The sequence below is a fragment of the Camponotus floridanus genome, unplaced genomic scaffold, assembly GCF_003227725.1.
Source record: "Camponotus floridanus strain SB8 unplaced genomic scaffold, Cflo_v7.5 scaffold184, whole genome shotgun sequence".
Lineage (NCBI taxonomy): Eukaryota > Metazoa > Arthropoda > Insecta > Hymenoptera > Formicidae > Camponotus > Camponotus floridanus.
The window spans coordinates 319,906-342,674 of NW_020229308.1; the positions used below are offsets into that span (position 1 = coordinate 319,906).

The window sequence follows — 22,769 nt, forward strand, 5'->3', positions numbered from 1 at the left end:
AAGAAATATTTGATTGATCCTGTAATAACGATTTTCGACGAAGTCTGTCTCACAGCGATTCGAAGACATAGCGACAAAAAAATTATATCGAAATACCATGTGGTACGTTTTCTAATAAGTAGTTTAACTAACTCCCTCGTGTTCGATCGATGTTTTTTTACCATAATATTTTTCTAGCATATAATCAAGGAAACATTTATGATACCCTCCGAGTTGGGAAAGTTAATCGATCGTTTGCATTTATGTTTTTGCGTTGAAGGAAACGACAGGAAGTTGAATTATCGAAATAATATGTTATATTCGCCAGATGCACTTTTCCCAGAATAAGGGAGAAATAATATCCCTCCCTTTTTTTTCACCTGGACGCAGGCGCAATTGTACGTATGTCTTTAAACAGTTTGCCACGACTTCATTGTCATCCGTGATGTTGAGCAGCGCGCTAGGATTGTTCTCTCAAGTGCTCTTGATGATGATGAAATGTGTATGTGTTTATATGTATAAGTGTGTTTATGTGTGTGTATGTGTGTGTTTTTATATATATACGATACAAAAGTTTAGTTATTAAAAAATTCATAATGTAAAGTGGTTTTCTAAAATGGATATATTTACGTAAGTAAAATTTGTCACATGTACATATATATATATATATATATATATATATATATATATATATGAAGATATATATCAATGCCAATAGTAAATTTAAATAAATACAGTGATTTATTTACAGTAAAGTATCCTCTTTGAAAGTTCTTTCTAATATTGAAAGGATCATTAATATTGTTTTCTTTCAATAATAAATATTCGTTTCAAACAATTTTTATTAAACTTTATTTATATTTTAATTATTTACCGGATTTAATTTATTACCGGAAAAATCTCTATTAATTATTTACATTATATGGAAAAAATAATAGCAATTTTCAGCCAAATTGTAGTTTATGTGTATATAATAGTTATTACTTAGTTAAATAGAATTCTGTTCATCATTACATTATTATAATATATAATCACAAATAGGGATAATTAAAATATTGAATGAATAAAGCAACATAACGATTTTGTGCACAATTGTTTTCGGATTATTAGTCATCTCGTATGTGGCTTACTAATTATCCTAAATTAATATTAATTAGAATTGTATATAAATTGTATATAAATGTGATATTTTATATTACATTATATTATATAATTACTGTTAATTTATTTTATATGAGTACACAATGATCGAGATGGCGTTTGATAATTGAAATATTTTGTAACTTTTGTAATTCTTATCTTGCTATCTTTAACATTGCGTAACTATATAATATGTATCCTACAAATATACAACACATACAATACAGTAGCAATGCCTCAGAAGGAAGGAGGCAGCAGACTATGTATCAAAATAAAATAAAAGAACCATTCCTGATCGACAAAATTCGATTGTACATGTGAAATGATATTTCCGAGATTTCTTAAGTAGTATAACAACATAAAGAATATTTGAGAGAAACAAAGTGAAAAAGATTAACTTATGACCTATCATTTATACTTATTATTTATCGCTAAAAAAGAGAGAATGTGGTGGAAAATTTACTATATGTACAAATTTATTTTTTATGTTATGTTAAAAAATTTATATCATTAAATTTAGGAAATCATAATTTATAAAATAATAAATAGCTTAATATGATAAATTCACATATTACACGTATACACGTATTACTATTTCTTATCTTAAAGATAAATGATAAAAAAAATTGAGTCAATATTCACCAAAATAATCGCAGTAAAAAATGTACGTATTTTAATGTATGAATTTTTTTATTTTTAAATTTAATTTTTAATTCTTCTTTTATTTTATTAATAAGGGAAATAGAAAAATCAGATTCTTAGAAAATATTTCTTATGATATATATTATATATTTCTTATAATATATTATATATTTATTTCACATAAATAATCAGAATTTCACATAAAACATCACAATATTATATAAATATACCACTGTTGTACATATAATCAATAATTTAATTATGCAATTTCGAATAAAGAGTGATTAAAGAAAAATTAAACGGAGAAAAAAAATTATATATATATCATTATCCTATTCAAGTGAAGTATTTGAAATATAATAAATAATTTGAATATGATAATGATATATATATATATATATATATATATATATATATATCATTATCATAAAAAAATCTTACTATAAATATAAATGTATTAAAGTGAGAAATCACTAAAAATTTTATGTTTACTTGCATCTACAAGAAAATAAAAGTATAGTTTTTGATCGTATCTCCCTTCTTTCTTAGTGAATAGAAAACATTACGGCGACATAGGATAGTGCACTATTCAGAAGCTAGAAAAATTAATATTGTACACATATTAGCAGAAAATATTGTTTTTTCGTTTCTATAATACTCCTTACCATAGCAAAACTTTCTACCTTTCCCACAATTATAAAACCAATCCTTAAATTAAACTCTTTGCCAGTTTTTTGCATTAAAAACAAAATTAATTTTCGCGAAGGTATAGATATTAAGTACCATGGTGTATCATATCTAAAAATTTACAAAATTATCTAAAAATTATCGCATATAAAATATCTAAAAATTCATCATTAATAAAAATAAAAAATAAAATTATCAGATTCAAGATATTTTACGCAAAATATCCTATTTCTGGACAATCAATAAATAAAATTAGATGAAAAATGGATTGAACTTTTATTATTTACATAAATATATAAATACATTTTTAAATTATAATCGTTACAGGTTTTCAATTTATTTTCCGCGATATAAAAATAGAAATAGAAAATTAAATCCTAACAAAAAAATGCTTATACAAAGTGATGAAGTTCAAAACTTTGAAAAATTGAAAGATTTACACACAAATAACTCTTATACTTGTATCAATTAAACAGAATATAAAATATGTAATACTTACACCCTCTCAAAAATCTCATAATTGTAATCTGTAATTATTTGTCCAAAATAATTCGCTATAAACATGTAAAGTAGATAGAATATAATAGCACCAGATGATATTACTGCATCTTCCAAGTCTTTTGATATACTTATCGCGTTAAGGAACTGTTATATTAGAAATCATATTTTACACGGAATTTGCAATAAAATAAATTTATTTCTTTAATGATATATAATAAATAAATGAATATACAGAATGTTTCATAAGTGGTGGGCAAAATTTCAGGAATGAATTCCTCATGCTTAGAGAAGAAAAAAAAGTTAATCAACATAGGTCCGGAAATGATTAGTTTTTGAGTTATTAAGATTTTTGTAATACAAAATTTTGTCTCATTTCTCGTCTTAGAAGTCCTTTTACAGGCATCAATAATGTTGTCGAGAAAACATTATTGATTCCTGTAAAAGGACTTCTAAGACGAGAAATGAGACAAAATTTTGTATTACAAAAATCTTAATAACTCAAAAACTAATCATTTCCGGACCTGTTGATTAACTTTTTTTTCTTCTCTAAGCATGAGGAATTCATTCCTGAAATTTTGCCCACCATTTATGAAACACCCTATATATATATATATATATATATATATATATATATATTTATTTATTTATTTATAATAAATTAATTAAATACCTACTCTAAATATATTGATGCTCAATGACAATACTCCAAGGAGAGCGAGAATACAAAATGTTATATTAAATGTTGATACACAGAGTTCGGAAAATCTTCAAAAAGTGATGAATAAATTATTACACATATATAGAAAGATAACTATATTATTATACGAAAGAGAACGAAACTATTGCGCCATTGTACGTAAATAATAAAACAAGAAATAAAAGAAAAAAATGTCTAAATATCTTCAAAATATAAAAACAAAAGATAAGATATTGTAAATTGTACTTAATTTAATCTTTTATATTTATGTCCGATGACATCAAAGTTAAACCATAAATATGCTTTTTTGAGAAAATATTTCCAAAAATATACAAAAATTAAAAAACAAAAGAAATATAATGTGTAACTAACTTCATAGCTCTGCGATGTGCAATTACAGCGTGAATTAAATTTTCGCAAAATGCGTATTCCTTTTTAAAATTTGATATATTTTGCAATATGTTATCCTCCATGGAATATTTTATTCGATGACTGCAAATATTTCCAAGTTTAATTCGTGATCGAATCATTAATATAAATTGATCGTTACCTGGTAATTTCAAACATCCCGATAGAATGAAAGACAAATATCAACATTTGCATTGATGTGGCTAATATCATTGACACACATAATAATGACATTAGTCCTCCGTATAGTATTTTAAAGTAAATGTATTCATCTTGCAGGACAAAATATTCCACCTTAATAAGAAGTTTGACTGACCGAGGTTCATCCAATGGCAAAATAATGTTGAGAATAATCGGATGAAATAGTAATAAGCTTACAATGATTATTCCGAAACTGGCAAGCACTAAGATGTGAACACATAAGACAAATATTTTAAAATATTTTATAAACTTAATAAATAATTTAAATTATGTGAATTTTTGTGAATATAATTTGATTTTTATATAAGTGATATATTATATTTTATATCAGTGTACACTATACGTAAATCTACTGATTTTTTAAATATTTGTAAAAATGCTCTTGTATTATGAATATGATATATTCTGATGTAATATATTTATATTTTATTTTCACAAAAAAAAAATTATCTCTTTTTGGATATATATAGATTAAAGAATATCATACACACACGCGCGCGCGTGTGTACATATATATATATATATATATATATATATAAAATTAATTAAAAGATTAATTAATTAATGTTAAAAAATTTTCTTACAGAATACCAATGTAGTACAATATTGGCAATAACGAGCATATTTCTGTATAATCTCGTTTTCAATCTTATTTCGCATTATCTTCCAATCTTTTTGTATTTGATAGTGCAGATTTGCTATCTGTGTGTGTAATTTAAGTGTTTATTGACTTACTTAATGTGTTAGATACAAGTTCGAAAGTAAAACCTTTTGCTTGTGCAGGTAAACTTACATTTCTTGAATTTAATATGAAACAACAATACTTTACTATAATTATTATGAAAGCAAAAGTGACCGACATAATTTTAACGAAGAGATTCATATCATATGTCGTTGTAATAAAAACTGCCAACTGAAAGTAATAAATATATATAGTGATTATATTAATTATAATAAAAATATATAACATATATAAAATATGTATATTATGATAACTATATTGCTGATGTGAATAGGCGATTTCATATATATTGATTTCACATTAAAATATTTTCATTCATTCAAGAATATTAAATTTAGGAAGTAAGTTAATTTTGAAAAAAAAATCTTAGAAAAGTATTAATAAGAAGCTATGTACTATTTTAATTATTTATTATATTTTATACATTTATATTGATTGAATTACTAAAAATCGATTGTTACCTGCAGGAGTACGAATATTACAGTTGAAATAATAATCAGAACTTGTTGCAATAATACAAGTCGCGATTTATCATGAGGCCAGATACCTAATATTTTAAGAAAAAATTTACTTAGTATAGTATAGTAATAATCTTCGACTATAGACATGTTGCAAAAGCAAACTGATTGAACGATGAAGCATCAATGCGCTTAGTGGCGTTATAATACAATACTAATATATTTTTCCCTTCTTTTTCTATCATTTCTTTTAAATTATCTAAAAACTTTGGCAAATGGTAGGATATATTTTTGCTAATAATTGGTACTTACTATAATGTATACATATCAACAAAATTACATTTCAAGAGAACAGTTAAATAGGCAAATAAATATTTCTCGAATGCTATAGTACATTATTATGAAGAGAACGTCAATTATCTAAATTGCTGTGTAAAATTTTTACTTACTCGGTTGCGAGAAAATAGTACTCTTACATTATATCTATTACATTATATTATATTAATACTTTTTTATTTTTTATGACGCGTATGCGCAGTAGCGACTACAAGTATCGGATAATCTATCAGTCTTTTTCCGAACGTTACACTGATCATATCTATTTATAAAGTGCATTACAAATACGCAATATTAATTGTAACAAGTTTTCATATCTTATTACATTTTTATTGTTATCTTAAACATAGATATTACAAGCTGTTTTCAAACTTCGGTTTAGTTAGGATGGCATAAAGCAACGAAGGAAACAAAATAGAAATATATAGTAATACACAGAGAAGAAATATATAATAAAATAAGAGAAATTTATAATAAAGAAAAAATATAATAAAAAAGATACGTAAATAAGTTATAATTATTTATTAACTGATAATATTTCATGGCTCATTTATCATATATAATTATATACTACCGATGCTATATATATTTTTGAATATTATAGTTTCAGGAAGAAACGGTTTTCAAATACTATAAATTCAGATTATTTTAAATAATTATTTAATAATTTATTCTTGATTTTAAAATAAGCCGCTTTAATTATTATCGATATAATAGGAAATGTAGACATTTTATTATTCACTTTTAATTCAAATTGTATTATCATATTTGACTAAATATTATATACATTTTTTTCTTTATAGGATTATCTGTTCATTAGCATTATACATAATATAAGTGTTCAGAGAAAAATAGTGAAGATTATTTAATATTACATATACATATAAAAATAATGAAGATTATTTAATATTACATATACATACAGGGTGTCCCAATTATCTTCCGTCATCTTTCAAAGACAGATTCCTGGGATCACCTGAAGACGATTTTTCCAACGAAAATGTCGAGGCACTAATAATTTTCGAATTATAAGTGATTGGAAATAAGGGATTTTTCATAAACTAAGCTTTGCAGAAATAAAATATTAACAAAACCACATTCTTTGATTAATTTTAAATAGAGTTTACTTTAGTTGAGTTTTAATTTAAAACTTAATTCCAAAGATATATGATGACAAAAAACGGGAACATAGAAAAAATGATGGCCTTCATTGACATTTTCGCTGAGGAAAAATCATCTTCAAATAATCCCAGGAATCTGTCTTTGAAAGATGACGGAAAACAACTGGGACACCCTGTACATACATTATACATTATATAGAGATACATTCATACATATATACAGATTATATACAGATTATACACAGATCACAAACACTCAAATATTTTAAGAACATAGTCGCATTATTTAATTTAATAAATTATTCAGTTGGATAATAAATTTTTCTTTCCGCTATTATTATCGCGTCGAATACATCACCAAAAAATAGGATACTGCCGCATTCGAGAGCTGAAACGGCACAATAAACTCCTCTTTAAATCTAAATAAAAAATTGATTTTATTGTTAAAGAAATTTTAATTTTACCGAAGCGAAACTTTCCAAAGATACTACATATAAGCGGCCAAATACTAAAGTACCGTTTATATTCCTTTTTTGCATTATAAATAATAATAATTTCTGTATATGTAATGGAGCTGTATACCACAGTCCATTATAACTGTAATTTTTAAAATAGATTTAAATAGAAATATTTACAGATCAACAAAAAAGTAAATCGTCACATTTTTGATATAATTAATGTTAAATTAACAGCCATACGTGTACAAGTATCGAAATAATAATCAGTTTAAGTTGAATGTAAGCGATACATTGTGTGAAAGTAATATATACAGGGTCAGTCATTTTATAAGTTACCCATCCCAATAACTTTTTTTTTTTTTGATTGTAGAAACAAATGAAAAAAGTTGTTTATACTCACGTTGCTTCGAAAAATTCCATTCCATGATCTGTTACTTTTTGTCCGCCGTAATTACCGATAAACATATAACTTAAATGAATGATAATAAATATAATGACTAAAATTCCATCTTCAAAGTTGCTATTATTTATTAATGTCAGCTGTTAAAAAAATCAAGGAATATTTAGATATTGAAGAGCCAAATCGAAAGCACAGGGTATAAAGAAAGATATTATTCTTACTTGAAAAAGATTGATACTTAAAGAGGTAACGCCAACAAAAATCAGAATGGCGAATAATAGCGTAAATTTAAATGTAAAAAGTTTGGTAAACCTTTAAGGAGAGAAACAAGATATTGAAACTGTGGCATTATTAATATAAATGTTTTGTCACATATATTCAGTTATTATAAATATTATGTTCTTCTATATGAGTAATATACATGTCATTTAATATCATTTAAATGACAAAGCTGTCAGAGATTTTACAAACAAAAATATTATGAAAAATATATATAAAGCACATGATTTTGAAAAAAATTATAAATCATAAATTACAATTATAAGAATTACATAAATATAAAAAAAAGTCTATAATATACATTTAATTCTCATTTGTGCTTGATTTTAAATTTTAATTATTTTGCATTTTATTTAATATGTACATATATTTAAGAGATATAATTAATAAAAATGGACAAAAATGGATGATAAAAATGAAGTTGGATGAAATGGATGAAATGGATGATAAAAATGGACAAAAATGGATGATAAAAATGAAGTTTCAATCGCATTTTTTCACAAAAAAAAGATAAGATGCAAAAAGAATGTTGTAAGAAATATGTAAAAATATACTAACTCGATTGCCCTTCGATGAATAAGAACCGCATGTACAATACTCTGATAAAAGAGATAGTGTTTTTCAAAAGTAGGGATCATTGACACATTTTTGTCGATAACATTTACTATTGGACAACTATATTAATTAATTTATATATATTACATATTTATTTAGTTATAACATATTAATTATATATTACCGATTTAAAGCAAATTTATTCAAAAAATAATCGCACTTACCTTGCGATTTTAAATAGCGCACATGCATGGCACACATATGTCATAATTGTTAAAAATGTACCATACAGTGTGATTAATCCTACGAAACATACTAATATTTCGTGTAATAATATAATATAAATATATTTTTCTTGGTTGATAAAATATTCTGTGATTATAAAAATTCGAAAGGGCCGTGATTCATTCAATGGAAATAAAACATCAAGAAATAATGGCAATAATTGAAGTATTGAAAGCAAGAGAAAGCAAAAAATACCAATCACTGAAAAATGTTAGATTTGAATTTACCAAATTTGAATTCAATTATAATAAATTATTCAAAGATTATACAAAGTTTTTTTATATAAAAATATTTTCGATTTGTTCCCTGTTTTTTTTTATCACCAACTCGAATAAGATTTTGTATATATAACAAATAAAAGAAATATTAAGGAATTGAAAATCTAATAATATATACTTTGTCAATACAGTATATAATTAATCATATATATTTCACATTCTCACCTATTAAAATTATTGAAAAAAATTGTATGCTGTAAAAATATTTTTCTAAAATGTCAAATTCCAATTTATTTTTCAATAATCTCCAATCATTTCGCATTCGTTCCAGCATCTTCTTCACCTGTTCATTCCATATTCGCCAACGGTTTCAATGCAATTCATTTTTCAAACGTTACAACGAAAGATTTCAATGAATCTTACTGTGAACTTACGTTATCTGCTTGAATGATAAAAAGACAGTATTTTACAGTGACGAAAAGAACAGGAAACACAATCGAAAGAATCCTAAATAGAAGATTGATACTGTACTGCGTTGTAACGAATACCAATAACTAAAAGAAAATAACATCTTTAGAATTGATAACAATCTCGTATATAGGATATGTATGATTGTCATCATAAATTTTAGCAGATTGGAGAAGATGAAGAGAAGTATGTTCATTTCGTGCTTAAGATCGATGCATTGTGATCTAAATATTACTATCTTATATGGAAGATTGAAATTTGAATGATTAAATATTTATACTTGGACAAGAATAAATGTACAAAGAAGACCTGCAAACAACATTTTATGTATTCGTGTGAAATATGATTGCTGATAGGGCCATAAACCAAGAATCTTAAGAAGTACTCGATTGACTTTGTAATAACGTTCTTCTGTCGCGTACATTTTACACAAAAACTGTTAGACGAACTTTTGAATTTTCGAATTATTTCTTTCCACATTTTCCGTCAATTTTCAACGATCGATATCTTTACACAGCAATTATTGTAAAGATGGTTGTATTTCCATTATAAAATTACATATTCATGATATAAATGAAATAGAATTACTGAAATTGCCTTAATATTGAATATATCTTAATATATACGAGCAATATATTTTTAACACATATGTTTGCGCAAACGCAGTTGTGACTTTTGTAGTGGAGAGAATTTTGATATCTTCCAGTGCAATGTATGAAGTATTACTCATATATTTGATGAATCTACATTATCGAATAGACAAAATTAAAGAAAAATACAAAACCGAAGATTATTCGTATTCTCATATAATCTTTTATTTGTTTTATTTTACACTTTTATTATACACTTAAAAAAATCAAATAAAAAAGCTGATATAAAAAATTTTCATGCAGTGTAAAGTAAGTTTGTACTATAATATGTATATAGAATATCCCATTTTAATTTCCCATCGCAAATATTTTATAAATGATGTGTCGTGGAGAATGTTTAAAACAAAAATTATTTCGTTCAAAAGTGGAAAAAAGATATGGACATTAGTTTGATCTTAGGTACGCGTGTAAGTTTATGTTAATATCAACACGTGTGCATATACATACGTATAAAAATATTTATACGTACTAAAGATTTTGTCGTTGTAACAAAGTATATAGATTCGATATATGTACATAATTTGAAGAAACTACAAAATGTCTTGATGTAAAAAATGTAAATTAATTTTCTTTAATAGTTATTTTTTAATTACTGCGTTTTGCCTAAGAAATAATATTGTTTTTTTTTATATACATGCATGATGGAAAGTATTCTTCATGTATCAAACAATATATAGAGATCTTTATATGCATCAAAGTTTATGCTGATTGAATTTATATAACTAAGAAATAAATCTACTGTATCAAATATACAAATTTCTCACATTTTATTGCATTCTTATCATTTCAATTAAGATGATAATATATAAGACAAATTTTCGTCAATACCTGTAATTGTTGCTTGGGTAATATGTGAATAAAAATATATAAAATTAGAAGAAATATATCTTTAATAAAAAAGATATTGAATTACATAACTGATTAATTAATTATTTATATCCAGTTATTATTGTTATTATTGATATCCCGTTCTTATTGAATAAACTTATTCATGTTAAAATAAATAATCCGTTTCAAAGTTTAATGATCAGTATGTTATTTCTAAACTCGATTAGGTTTCCATCAATCTCTTTGGAAATTTTCCTATTTATTGGAATTATTTGAAAATATCAAGAATGAAAGAATATACGTTCATATTATATAGTAATTACAGTAAAACAAGGAGAAAAGAAGAAATCTACAGAGATTATTCGTAGAGTGCAGTAACGGATAAATATATGTGTGTGTGTATATATATATATATATATATATATATATATATATATATATATATATATATATTGTTCTAAATCTATGATATATAGATCATTTTAAAAACGGTAGACTCACGTTTGCGATAAGTGTTCAGACTAATAAAAAACATAAAAAAGAGTAAAAAATTACATAATTACTTAATAATTAATTATTTTTTATGGCTTATACATCATATACAATAATGCTATCTGTACCATATACTTTTTTGAAAACTATAGCTTCAAGAAGAATATCAGAAAATTTTTTAATAGTTTATAATTTATAATTTATAACATTAATTGAATATAATAATATAATAATAATATAATTGAATATAATATATAATAATAATTGAAATAAAAATCGATTTAATGTTTTATCCTCAATATCATAAGCGGGATATTGAATTCTTTTTGTTCACTACATTCAAATTGTACTATTCGATTAATCAGTTCATTAGTGTTGCACATAAGTGTTCAAAAAACAGTAAATGTTTATATTCATATATACATATACATGTTATACACAAATATTCAATACGAAAATCTTAATGCTAGATTATTTAATTCGATAAATTGCCCGATAATTATAATTATTTTTTTTTCTGCTATATTTTATCGTATTATCGTGTAGAGTATATCACCATAAAGTAAGATACTGCCGCATTCGTAAGCTGAAAATAGCAATAAACAACGATAATAAATTATGCCTTAAATCCAAATTAAAATTCGATTTTATTATTAAAAAAATCTTAATTTTTAATTTTTTACCGAAGCAAAACCTTCTAAGGAAGCAAGAAATAAGTTACCGCATATTATACTGACATTGATTATTCCTTCTTGCATTATAAATAATAACATTTTCTGCGTGGGCAATGGTACTGCATACTACAGTCCATTATAACTATAATTTTTAAAATGAGATTTAAATAGAATTAGTTAAGGATTAATTAAAAGTTGATTTTAACGATATAATTTCATATTCTATTAATAGCTATACATATACAAGTATAATAGAATAATAATATAATCAATTAAATCGAATGTAAGCGAAAAGCATTAAACAAAGATATGTTTTCGTACATATAATTCTAAAAGTATATATTGTAAGACATGATACTTACGTTGCTTTAAACACTTTCATTCCATGATCTGTTACTTTCTGTCCTCCGTAATTAATAATAAACATGTAACTTATGTGTACAACAATAAGTACAAAAATTATAAATATATCTTCAAAATTGCTATTATTTATTAATGTTATCTGTTAAAAAATTACGGAAGGTTTAATGAATTAAATAAAAAGCATAGGATAGAAAAATACACATACACACACTTACTTGAAAAAGATTGATACTTAAAGAGATCACGCCAACAACTATAAGAATGGCGAATAATACCGTAAAATTAGATGTAATAAGTTCGGCAAGCCTTTAATTCCTTTAATAAGGAATTACTGTATTGGAACTGTAATATTATCAATAAAAAATTCGATAAAATATTATCAATAAAAAGTTCGATATATATTCAGTTATAATTATGCTGTTATACGAGTAATGTATATAAGTGAAACTTAATCGACAATAACTGAGATTTTACATCTTATAGAAGTAATATATTGTTAAGTTTACATGCGCTTTTTAAAAGAAATTATAAATCATAATGTTAAGCTCATATGTGCTTTTTAAAAGAAATCATAATCAATTATATAACATTTGTGAGCAATATATTTATAACATATATTTAATTCAAGTTTGTATTTGATATTAATCGATTTGTTTGGATTTTGTTTAATTCATAAAAATACTGAAGAGATGCAATTAATCGTGCAAAAATGGCAAAATGTAAATCAATTTCAGAAAATCACTCCTTTTCACAACAGAAAGACGAAAAAGATTATAATATAATAAAAATGTAAATGTAAATGTATACTGACTTGATAGCCCTTCGATGAATAAGAACTGCATGTACAATTCTTTCAAATAAATACTGTCTTCCAAAAATAGCTAACGCACTTTTTCCGATAGCTTTTTCTATTCGATAATTGTATAAATTTACTTAAATATATATTTATCTAATTATGTTTTTGATTGAGGAAAAGTGCATTCAAAAATAATGATGCCTACCTTTTAAATAGCGCACATGCATGCCACATATATGTCAAAATTGTTATAAACGTACCATATAAAGCTATTACTCCTATTATGCATGCATACCTATGCTAATACCTCGTGTAACAATATAATGTAAATATATTTTTTTTGACTGATAAAATATTCTGTGATTATAAAAGTTCGAAAGGGCCGTGATTCATTCAATGGCAATATAACATCAAGAATTAATGGCAAAAATTGAAATATGAAAAACAAACGAAAAGCAAAAAACAATAATCACTAAAAAATGTTCTGAATTTGAAATGATCTGAATTTGAGTCCAATTATATTAAATTATATAAAAAAGTAAGATTATTTAGATTTATTTCCTGTCCTCCCCTTTCTTTACCAACATGAAATCGTAAAAAAAAAATAAAAGAAATATTAACGAAATAAAAATCTAACATTATATAATATTTATTAATATAATATACAGTTAATAATATATATTTCGTTTCTATCTATTAAAATTATTGAAGAAAATTGTATATATATATATATATATATATATATATATATATATATATATGTATATGCGTACTAAAATGTTTATAAATATTAAAAAATTTGGATGTTGTGTAACAAAATATAAAGAATATAAGATTTAACATGCTTTCAAGAGAGTACAAAATATCTTAATACAAAAAAATCTAGATTAATTTTCTTTAATATAATATAAAAATAAAAAAAGAAAATATTTTTCATATATATTTTGTATTTAAGCATATTAATTGATACGAATGGAATATGTAGTAGATAATTTTTTTACATAAAAACATACTTGTGTTTTTTATGTAATTTTCAACTTTATTGTTTTTGCTCTTGATAGTTATATCTATTTAGTATGTAAATAGGTATAACGATATCAAGAATAAAAGAATATGTATTATATTCTAGAAATTTGTAATGCATATATATATATATATATATATATATATATTTATTTATTTATTTTATATTAATTTAAAGATCTAGCCGACAAATAAAATTTCCTTTGTAGTTATTACCGCGTAGAATAAATCATTATGAAATAGGATACTGCCGCATTTACAAGCTAAAAAGGACACATACATTATTACTGCTTAAATCTACGTTAATCCATTACAATTTGTTAAAAAAAAAACTTTTAATTTTACCGTAGCAAAACCTTCCAAGGAAGCAGCAAATATGCCACCGCATCTTATATTGATGTCCACCATTCCTTCTTGCATTATAAATAATAACATTTTTTGTATTTGCAATGGTGCTGCATACCACATTCCATTATAACTATAAATTTTAAACGCTGAAGTAAAATAAGAAATAAACTAGCAAAAAGCTAAACATAATCTAATTAATATTCGATCAACTGCATGTTTAAAAGTATTAGAAAAATATTTATATATGTATAATAAGATCGATATGAAAATTATTTAGTATTTATATAAACATAGTGAAACATGATACTCACGTTACTTTGAAAAGCTTCATTCCATGATCTGTTACTATTTGTCCCGCATAATTGGCGTCGAACATATAAATTATATGAATGCCAATTAATAAAGCAAGTACCATTGTGTGTGTGATATTATTCATTAGTGTTATCAATTGAAGAAACTACAACGAAATGCCACTTAAAAAACAATGAATTAAGCATAAAATAAATAAATAAATAAATATATAAATATTGCTTACTTGAAAAAGACTTAAACTTAAAGAGCTGACACCAACTACGATCAGAATAGCAAATAATATCGTAAATTCAGACGTGAAAAATTTAATAAACCTTCAATAAGATGTTAAATATTAGAATTGTTACATTATAATTGTTATTATGATATAGACACATAATCTTTGATATATTCAATTTTCTATGCCATGTGATAAATAAACGTGATTCTGATTTCATATTTAATCTTGAGATGGTAATTATCTAGTTCCATACTTTAAAGAGATATTACATTTTTAAGAATCTATATGTGTTCATCGAATACATATTTGAAATAAGTTGCAAATCTTCAATGCATTTTTATTTTTTCTAAATGTGCTTAATTTTAATTGCTCATAAAATTTTGTTGTGATTTCACTTAATGTAAAAATATATTAATAAACAATTTAATATTAAACATGTAGTAAAATAACGCGGTTTTAAAATCAGTTAACTGTTTTTAGTGAATTATGAATAACACAAAAAAACAGAATGCAAATAGTTTTATAACAATAAAAAAATATAAACACTCACTCGATGGCTCTTCGATGTACAATAACTGCATGTACAATCTTTCGGTAAAGAAGATGTTCTTTTGTAGGGCTAGAGATTGCTAATATATTCCATTTCATCGCGTTTTCTATACGATAACTATATAATTATTTAGATATATTTCTATTTTACAAACAGTGACAAGCGCAATTAACATTACCTTGCGATACTAAATAGTGCACATGTCTGCAGAAGATATGTGAAGAATGTCGAACTGGTGCTACACAATGCAATTATTGCTACGATTATGGCTACTATATGATGAAACAATATAGGGTATATATATTTCTCTTGGTTGACAAAATATTCCGTAATGACGATAAGTCGATAGGAACGTGACTCGTTTAATGGTAATACAAAATCAAATATTAACGGCAGGAATTGAATAATTATGAAAATGATTAATCCAGAACAGCATAAGCCTGAGAAAAATTTAGATTTAAAAACGTAAAGAATTCAAAGCAATACATATATTTAAACATTCAAATATATATTTAAACATTCTTTATCTCGTTAATTATAAAAATTTCACAAAAACATATAAAAGCGATAATACTATTATCTTACACATCAAACTTATTGTGAAAAGATTCGCAAAATAAGAATATTTCTTTATAATGCCAATTTCTAATTTATCTTTCAATAATTTCCAGTTGTCTCGGTTCCGCTCCAGCATTTGCTTCACCTATTTATTTCACTTTTCCTTATACCTTTCTTTATATTAAAATACAATTTGTTTTATCCATGTTACAATACTATGTTCGAAAAGATTATATATTATATCTTATTTTAAACTTACACTATCTGCTCGTATAATAAAAAAGCAATACTTTATAGTGCAGAAAAGAATAGGCAAGACAAACGAGAAGATCTTGAGAAGAAGGTTTGTACTGTACTGCGTTGTGATGAATAGCAATAACTAAGAACAACAGATATATTTAGAAGATATAATAATAAATAATTTTTATCTTTCTGCCAACAAAATATTATTTTATATATTAGAACAAAATATTGTTTTATATGTTAGAATGCATTAAATTAACATTTTTTGTTTCAAAATTAAATTCAAATATCATAAATTTAAAAAAATTTATACATATACAGGATGTCCCATTTTAACTTGGATAGTAAAATATCTCAAAACCTAAGCCCAGCAAACAAAAATATTTCAGACAAAAGTTGTATGGTTTCGAGGGGGACATAAGATAGTACCATTTGGAATAGTTTTGAGTATTTAGTTTGTATCATTTCTGTGTATGTACACACACACACACGCGCGCGCGCGCGCACACGCACACACACACACACACAAATACACACATATATTTATATAAATTAATAATCACTATCGAAATGAATTCGACGATACAAGGTTTTTAAGATTAAAAAAGCATGAAAATATACAATAAATGTATTGGTATTAATTTTACGATTTTTAAAATCAATTTTTTCAAATATAAATAATCATATAAAAAATCATATAAAAATCATATAAAAAATCATATAAAAATGTTTACTTTACTTCGAGTATTTCATATTAGAGAAATATATTCCTATTCAACATCAAAAATTAATATTGTGCAAATCTAGAAATGTCTGTATTTCTAATATACCTTCTTATCGTTTTATCTATATGAAAATTGCATTGCTATATATAAAATTCGAATTGTAAAACGTTTTTAGGAATTTGCGCCTCTGCATGATGAAGCTCTTGATGTTTTATTTGTTTATTTGTTAAATTTATTAAAATGTATATTTATTTAAATGAAAGTTATTATAATTAATCATTTTTGTAAAAATTATAAGTATAGGCTAAATATACCTGGGCAAGAATAAATGTCGAAAGAATACTGATAAAAAACACTTTTTGTATCCCTGCGAAATATGATTGTTGGTAGGGCCATAAGCCAAGTATTTTAAGAATTAACTGATTAATTTTATTATAATATTCTTCTGTCGCGTGCATCTTATACGAGAGTTGTGACACAACTATGACACAGACTTTATATTTTCGCATTATTTCTTTTAAAATTGCTCATAAATTTTTCAAGTGATCCATATTATCACATAATGATAGTTCGAATATATAAGAAAATTGTTATAATGGTTATAATTTTCTAACAGCGGAAGTTAATTTGTTTATGATATAAGTGAAACTAAATTAGCCGAAATTATGTCAATTTGAGAGCAATTTTAAAAATTATAATATTAAAAATTTTGTTGCGCAAACGCATTCATGTTTTTTTTCAACAAAAAAAGTTTCAGTTTTTGTCGGTGCATCGTAAGATATGTTACTCACTCTGGAAGTAATACTCTGTTTTGTTTTATCGGATTATACAAAGAACATGAATCATATTTAAAAAAATTGTAGACTGATTCATTCATTTGTTCATTATTATTATACGTATATAATCTATAATTGTGAATTTCTATTTTTTGTTATATTTTTTTTAAGAAAGTTGTAAGCAAAAATCTATCTCTAAATTTTCATGTAGTGACAGATAAAATTTGATCGATTTATTCGTTATAGAATATGTGTGCCTATTAAAATAAATATTTATATAAAATTTTAACTGCTGCAGCAAAATATGCAGCATTCTCTCATATGTATGAATTGAAAAAGTATATATATATATATATATATATATATATATATATAATAATAATAACCATAATAATAACAACAATCATAATAATAATAATAATAATAATGTTATTATTATTATTGTTATTGAATATTGCAAAAAAAACAATTATTTAATCTAATTAACGAAAATATTCAGATACAAGTTTGATAAATTATCTATTTATTGGTATTGCATAATTTACTATTGTATAATTGTTAGAAGTGAAATAATGTACGTTTATTTAATATATTACTTTAATCATATTCATCAACATTTACATGCTGCACGACTATATTCACTTGAAATAGATCTACCCAATTAATAATGAATTTTGATAAAATATTGATAATGAACTTGACTTATCTAGTAGAATAAATTACCGTAAAATAAGATACCGCTGTATTAGTGAGCTGAAAAAGATACGTAAACTGATTGTAAAATTCACATTAAATCGATTCTAGTTTATTCCCAGAAAATTTTTAATTTTACCATAGCAAAACCTTCCAAAGATGCAATAAATAAGCTTCCACATCCTATAGTGACATTTATCTTCCCTTTTCGCATTACAAATAGTAATAATTTTTGTGTATGCAACGGTGCTGCGTACCACAGTCCATTATAACTGTAATTTTTAAATATTAATAATTTAAAAAAATATTTTTTTAATGCTAGAATCGGAATTGTGTAAGTTAGCAAACAGTTATTTCCATTTTATAATTTATAATTATTGTGAAATTGATTGTATTTTTAACAATATCAGATATGTGTATATATATATATATATATATATATATGTATATATAAAATAAATTTATAAATATAACTTTTTAAAAGTATTATAAAATAAAATATGATACTCACGTTGCTTTAAAGAATTTTATGCCATGATCTGTTATTTCTTGTCCGGCACAATTAGCAAAGAACAAATATATTAAATGAGTAATTATAAATATGCCGAATATGAATGCCTCATTAATATTGTTTGTTAATGTTACCATTTGAAGAAACTACGATAGATTGCTCAATGATCAGTCCATAATTAAATAAAATAAAGAAAAAAGGGGAAAAGAGACAAAACAGATGTTACTTACTTGAAAAAGATTGAAACTTAAAGAGCTGATGCCAACTATGATCAGAATAGCATATGATACCATAAAAGTAGATGTTAAAAATTCGGTAAACCTTTAACGAGGAGCTAGATATTGAAACTATTAATAATATAAATAGTGCGAACTTCAAAATATATTCATTTATGATAATTATTACGTTTGTAATATAACTGTCGTACAATCAATGTGTAAAGTATTAGATATATTTTACAACCGCATACATTTATTATTAAAGATTAAGTTGCCAGATTTTATTCAGATTTTTCCAAAATTTTAAAAACAAAATGCAATTAAAATTAATTTATTGAAATATAGTTTGTATATATTTCAAATTCAAATTAACATAATTAAAATTATATAAATTTAAAATTCAATAATATATTCAATTTTGAACTGTAATTAACTTGTAACTCAGATTTTTAATATGTGTCGAAAAGAAATATTAAGCATTGAACGTGCTGTGTAAATGCCGACATCAAGTTTAATTGACAAGAATTTTAATTGATAACAAATACGGGATGCTATAAAATGTATAATAAAGACATATAAAAAATACTAACTCGATTGCCCTTCGATGTATAACAACTGCATGTACAATCCTGCGGTAAAGGAAACGTTCTCTTCTAGGATCAGATATCGCTAATATATTTTTTTCAATTGCGTTTTCTATTCGGTAGCTATATAAATCTATATTTAGATTGAAATATATGTTACAGGAGAGAATACATGTGCATGAATTCATGACATTACCTTGCTACTTCAAATAGTGCACATGCGTGCAAAATGTACATCATAATTGTCGCACCCGTGCCAAATATTGTGATCGCTATTATCAAAACAGTTATTATCTCGTGCAACAATATAGCGTAAATGTATTTCTCTTGGTTAATAAAGTATTCCGTTACTGCAATGATTTGACAGGGGCGTGACTTGTTCAACGGAATTATAATATCAAGGATCATCGGTAGAAGTTGAAATATTGTGCAAAATATTACACCTAAGAGACAGAACGCTAAAAATCGTTTTAAATTTTAATTTCTTAATTGGAATCCAACTATGTAAATTATTTCAACAATAAGTTTTAAGTTGCGCTCAAATATACCTTCTGTCTATTAATTAAAAGTAATTAAAAAAATTACATTACAGAAACAATAATATTATATGACATCTATAATAACATATGTACATGTATATATATATATATATATATATATATATATGTATGTATATATGTATATATGTATATATGTATATATGTATATGTATATATATATATATATATATATATATATATATACATATATATTTCAAGATCTATGGGACAATGATCAAGAAGTAGTAAATTTCACCAAGAGAATCATTTTTTGTCAAGAAATCCATGTCCTGCAATGCATCATAGAGTTATGCGTTCTTGTTCGGACCTGAATATTAATCCACAAATAAAAAAATTAATCATTTAAATAAAAAAAAATAAGAAAAGAAAGCAGAAATAAAATTAAAAGATATGTATCAAAGTATTAAATATCACGTGCAATATATCGCACGACGGATTACCTACCTACTTTATAGGCGGTTCAAACAGAAACGTGTAGCTCTTTAAGGATATGTCGAAGTTTTTTGATAAACATTGATTCTTTTGGTAAGATCTATCACCTCTTGCAGTATGCTCTAAAATATCTTAGATCCTAAAATATCTTAGGATATATAGAATAGATAACAATATTGTGAATAATTATATTAGTATCTTCTTGTATACCCATCACAATCATTGTAAAAAGTCTGGAGTTGCAAGCATATTTCTCTATAATATCAATTTCCAATTTATTTTTCAACAATCTCCAATCATTTCGGACTTGTTCCAATAATTGCTTCACCTGTTTAATTTTTTCCCTTATCAGTAATTAAAATATAATTTTTTTATAAGTGTGTTATATATATGAATAAATAACTCATCTTGTTGGACTTACACTATCTGCCTGAATGATAAAAAGGATATATTTTATAGTGCCGAAAAGAGTAGGGAAGACGAGTGAAAGAATCTTGAGAAGAAGATTTATATTATATTGGGTCGTAATGAATACCAGCAACTGTGTAGGAACAATATTCATTTCACATAAAAAATATGTATTACATATAAAATTCGTTTTATTATGCGATAAATAAAGAAAGTTCTTAAAGCATTTTTTTATAAAATATTATAGAGAAAAAAATAAATCGCAGAAATACTTATAATCAGTATATAAAAATTTTGTGTATATACGTGTATATGATAGTACGAGAAACTTTCATTTCAAAGTTTTTATAAATATCACATATTAAAAATCAAGAAAGACATTCTAAAATCTATTCGATTTACTATAATATTTGTTGCTTTTTAAAAATTTATGAAAAAAATATTATTTATATCTCTTACGTAAAAAAATTCTAAATTTACAATATTATTTGATATAAAAATTATATATTATATAAAAAAATAAAATAATAAAATGAGGAAAATCGAAATAAAACCAAAATATCTATTAATATGCGTATTTAATTAATGTTATCACACTCAATTCACAAAAATTATAAATGTAACTGAATGCATACCTGGACAAGAATAAATGTCCAAAGAATACCGGCAAACAATATTTTATGTATTTGCGTGAGATATGACTGCTGATAAGGCCATAAGCCAAGTGTCTTGAGAATTATTCGATTGATCTTGTAATAACGTTCTTCTATTGCATGCATTTTACACGACAAAAGTAATATAACTGAGAAAGGAACCCTTGAATTTTCGAATTATTTCCCTCGATATTCTCTCTCAATTTTCAACGATCGATATAATTGCCAGTAATTATTATAAAGAGAGTAGTATTCCAACAATTGTGAGTTATATATTTATGATATAGATGAAAGCGCGAATTATTTTGAATTACCTCCATTTGTAAGGGCAATATATTTTTATATATTCTTGCGCAGACATGATCGTTTTGTTTTGCTAGTGGGAAGACTTTCAATATCTCTCTCAGTGAATCGACGAAAGCATTAATCACTCATACATTTGGTGAATTTATAGAGTAGAAAATGGATTGTATTTAAAAATAATAAAGAACTATGGATTTATACATTCATTATAAATATAACTACAATATATAATCTTTTATTTTTTTATTGCTTCAGAAAATCAAAGGAACATGCT

The 22,769-nt window shown here is 24.4% G+C and overlaps 3 protein-coding genes and 1 long non-coding RNA gene across 7 annotated transcripts; all 4 read right to left on the reverse strand.

The window, feature by feature from the left end:
* Nucleotides 1–2,258: 2,258 nt before the first annotated feature.
* LOC109610510 lies at nt 2,259–4,082 on the reverse strand. The gene is made up of 5 exons (XM_020029693.1): nt 4,019–4,082; nt 3,624–3,714; nt 2,948–3,093; nt 2,427–2,559; nt 2,259–2,357 (listed from the first exon to the last, which is right to left on the reverse strand). Exons 1-5 carry the CDS (start codon nt 4,021–4,023, stop codon nt 2,307–2,309), a joined length of 426 nt encoding a protein of 141 aa, XP_019885252.1. The 5' UTR covers nt 4,024–4,082; the 3' UTR covers nt 2,259–2,306.
* Nucleotides 4,083–12,037: 7,955 nt separating this feature from the next.
* Nucleotides 12,038–12,695, reverse strand: LOC109610515. The gene is made up of 3 exons (XR_002192882.2): nt 12,582–12,695; nt 12,229–12,361; nt 12,038–12,131 (listed from the first exon to the last, which is right to left on the reverse strand). It is a non-coding gene; the product is annotated as an uncharacterized LOC109610515 (long non-coding RNA).
* Nucleotides 12,696–12,700: 5 nt separating this feature from the next.
* Nucleotides 12,701–17,917, reverse strand: LOC109610509. 2 transcript variants are annotated; one of them, XM_025407687.1, is made up of 10 exons: nt 17,672–17,917; nt 16,649–16,768; nt 16,417–16,534; nt 16,010–16,271; nt 15,832–15,948; nt 15,285–15,375; nt 15,061–15,206; nt 14,747–14,879; nt 12,798–12,924; nt 12,701–12,721 (listed from the first exon to the last, which is right to left on the reverse strand). In XM_025407687.1, exons 1-9 carry the CDS (start codon nt 17,864–17,866, stop codon nt 12,865–12,867), a joined length of 1,242 nt encoding a protein of 413 aa, XP_025263472.1. In that variant the 5' UTR covers nt 17,867–17,917; the 3' UTR covers nt 12,701–12,721; nt 12,798–12,864. The 2 variants fall into 2 exon arrangements, with proteins under 2 accessions (XP_025263472.1, XP_025263473.1); XM_025407688.1 differs by lacking the exons at nt 12,701–12,721; nt 12,798–12,924 and adding an exon at nt 14,593–14,664.
* Nucleotides 17,918–18,673: 756 nt separating this feature from the next.
* Nucleotides 18,674–22,445, reverse strand: LOC112637621. Of its 3 annotated transcripts, XM_025407697.1 has the most exons (10): nt 22,175–22,445; nt 21,553–21,672; nt 21,342–21,459; nt 20,336–20,597; nt 20,146–20,208; nt 19,568–19,671; nt 19,472–19,483; nt 19,338–19,374; nt 18,966–19,098; nt 18,674–18,886 (listed from the first exon to the last, which is right to left on the reverse strand). In XM_025407697.1, the coding sequence occupies exons 1-10, from the start codon at nt 22,316–22,318 to the stop codon at nt 18,836–18,838; spliced, it is 1,044 nt and encodes a 347-aa protein (XP_025263482.1). In that variant the 5' UTR covers nt 22,319–22,445; the 3' UTR covers nt 18,674–18,835. The 3 variants fall into 3 exon arrangements, with proteins under 3 accessions (XP_025263482.1, XP_025263481.1, XP_025263480.1); XM_025407696.1 differs by having other exon boundaries at nt 19,338–19,483; nt 19,568–19,658; XM_025407695.1 differs by having other exon boundaries at nt 19,338–19,483; nt 19,568–19,658; nt 20,146–20,262.
* Between the last annotated feature and the right edge of the window lie 324 nt (nt 22,446–22,769).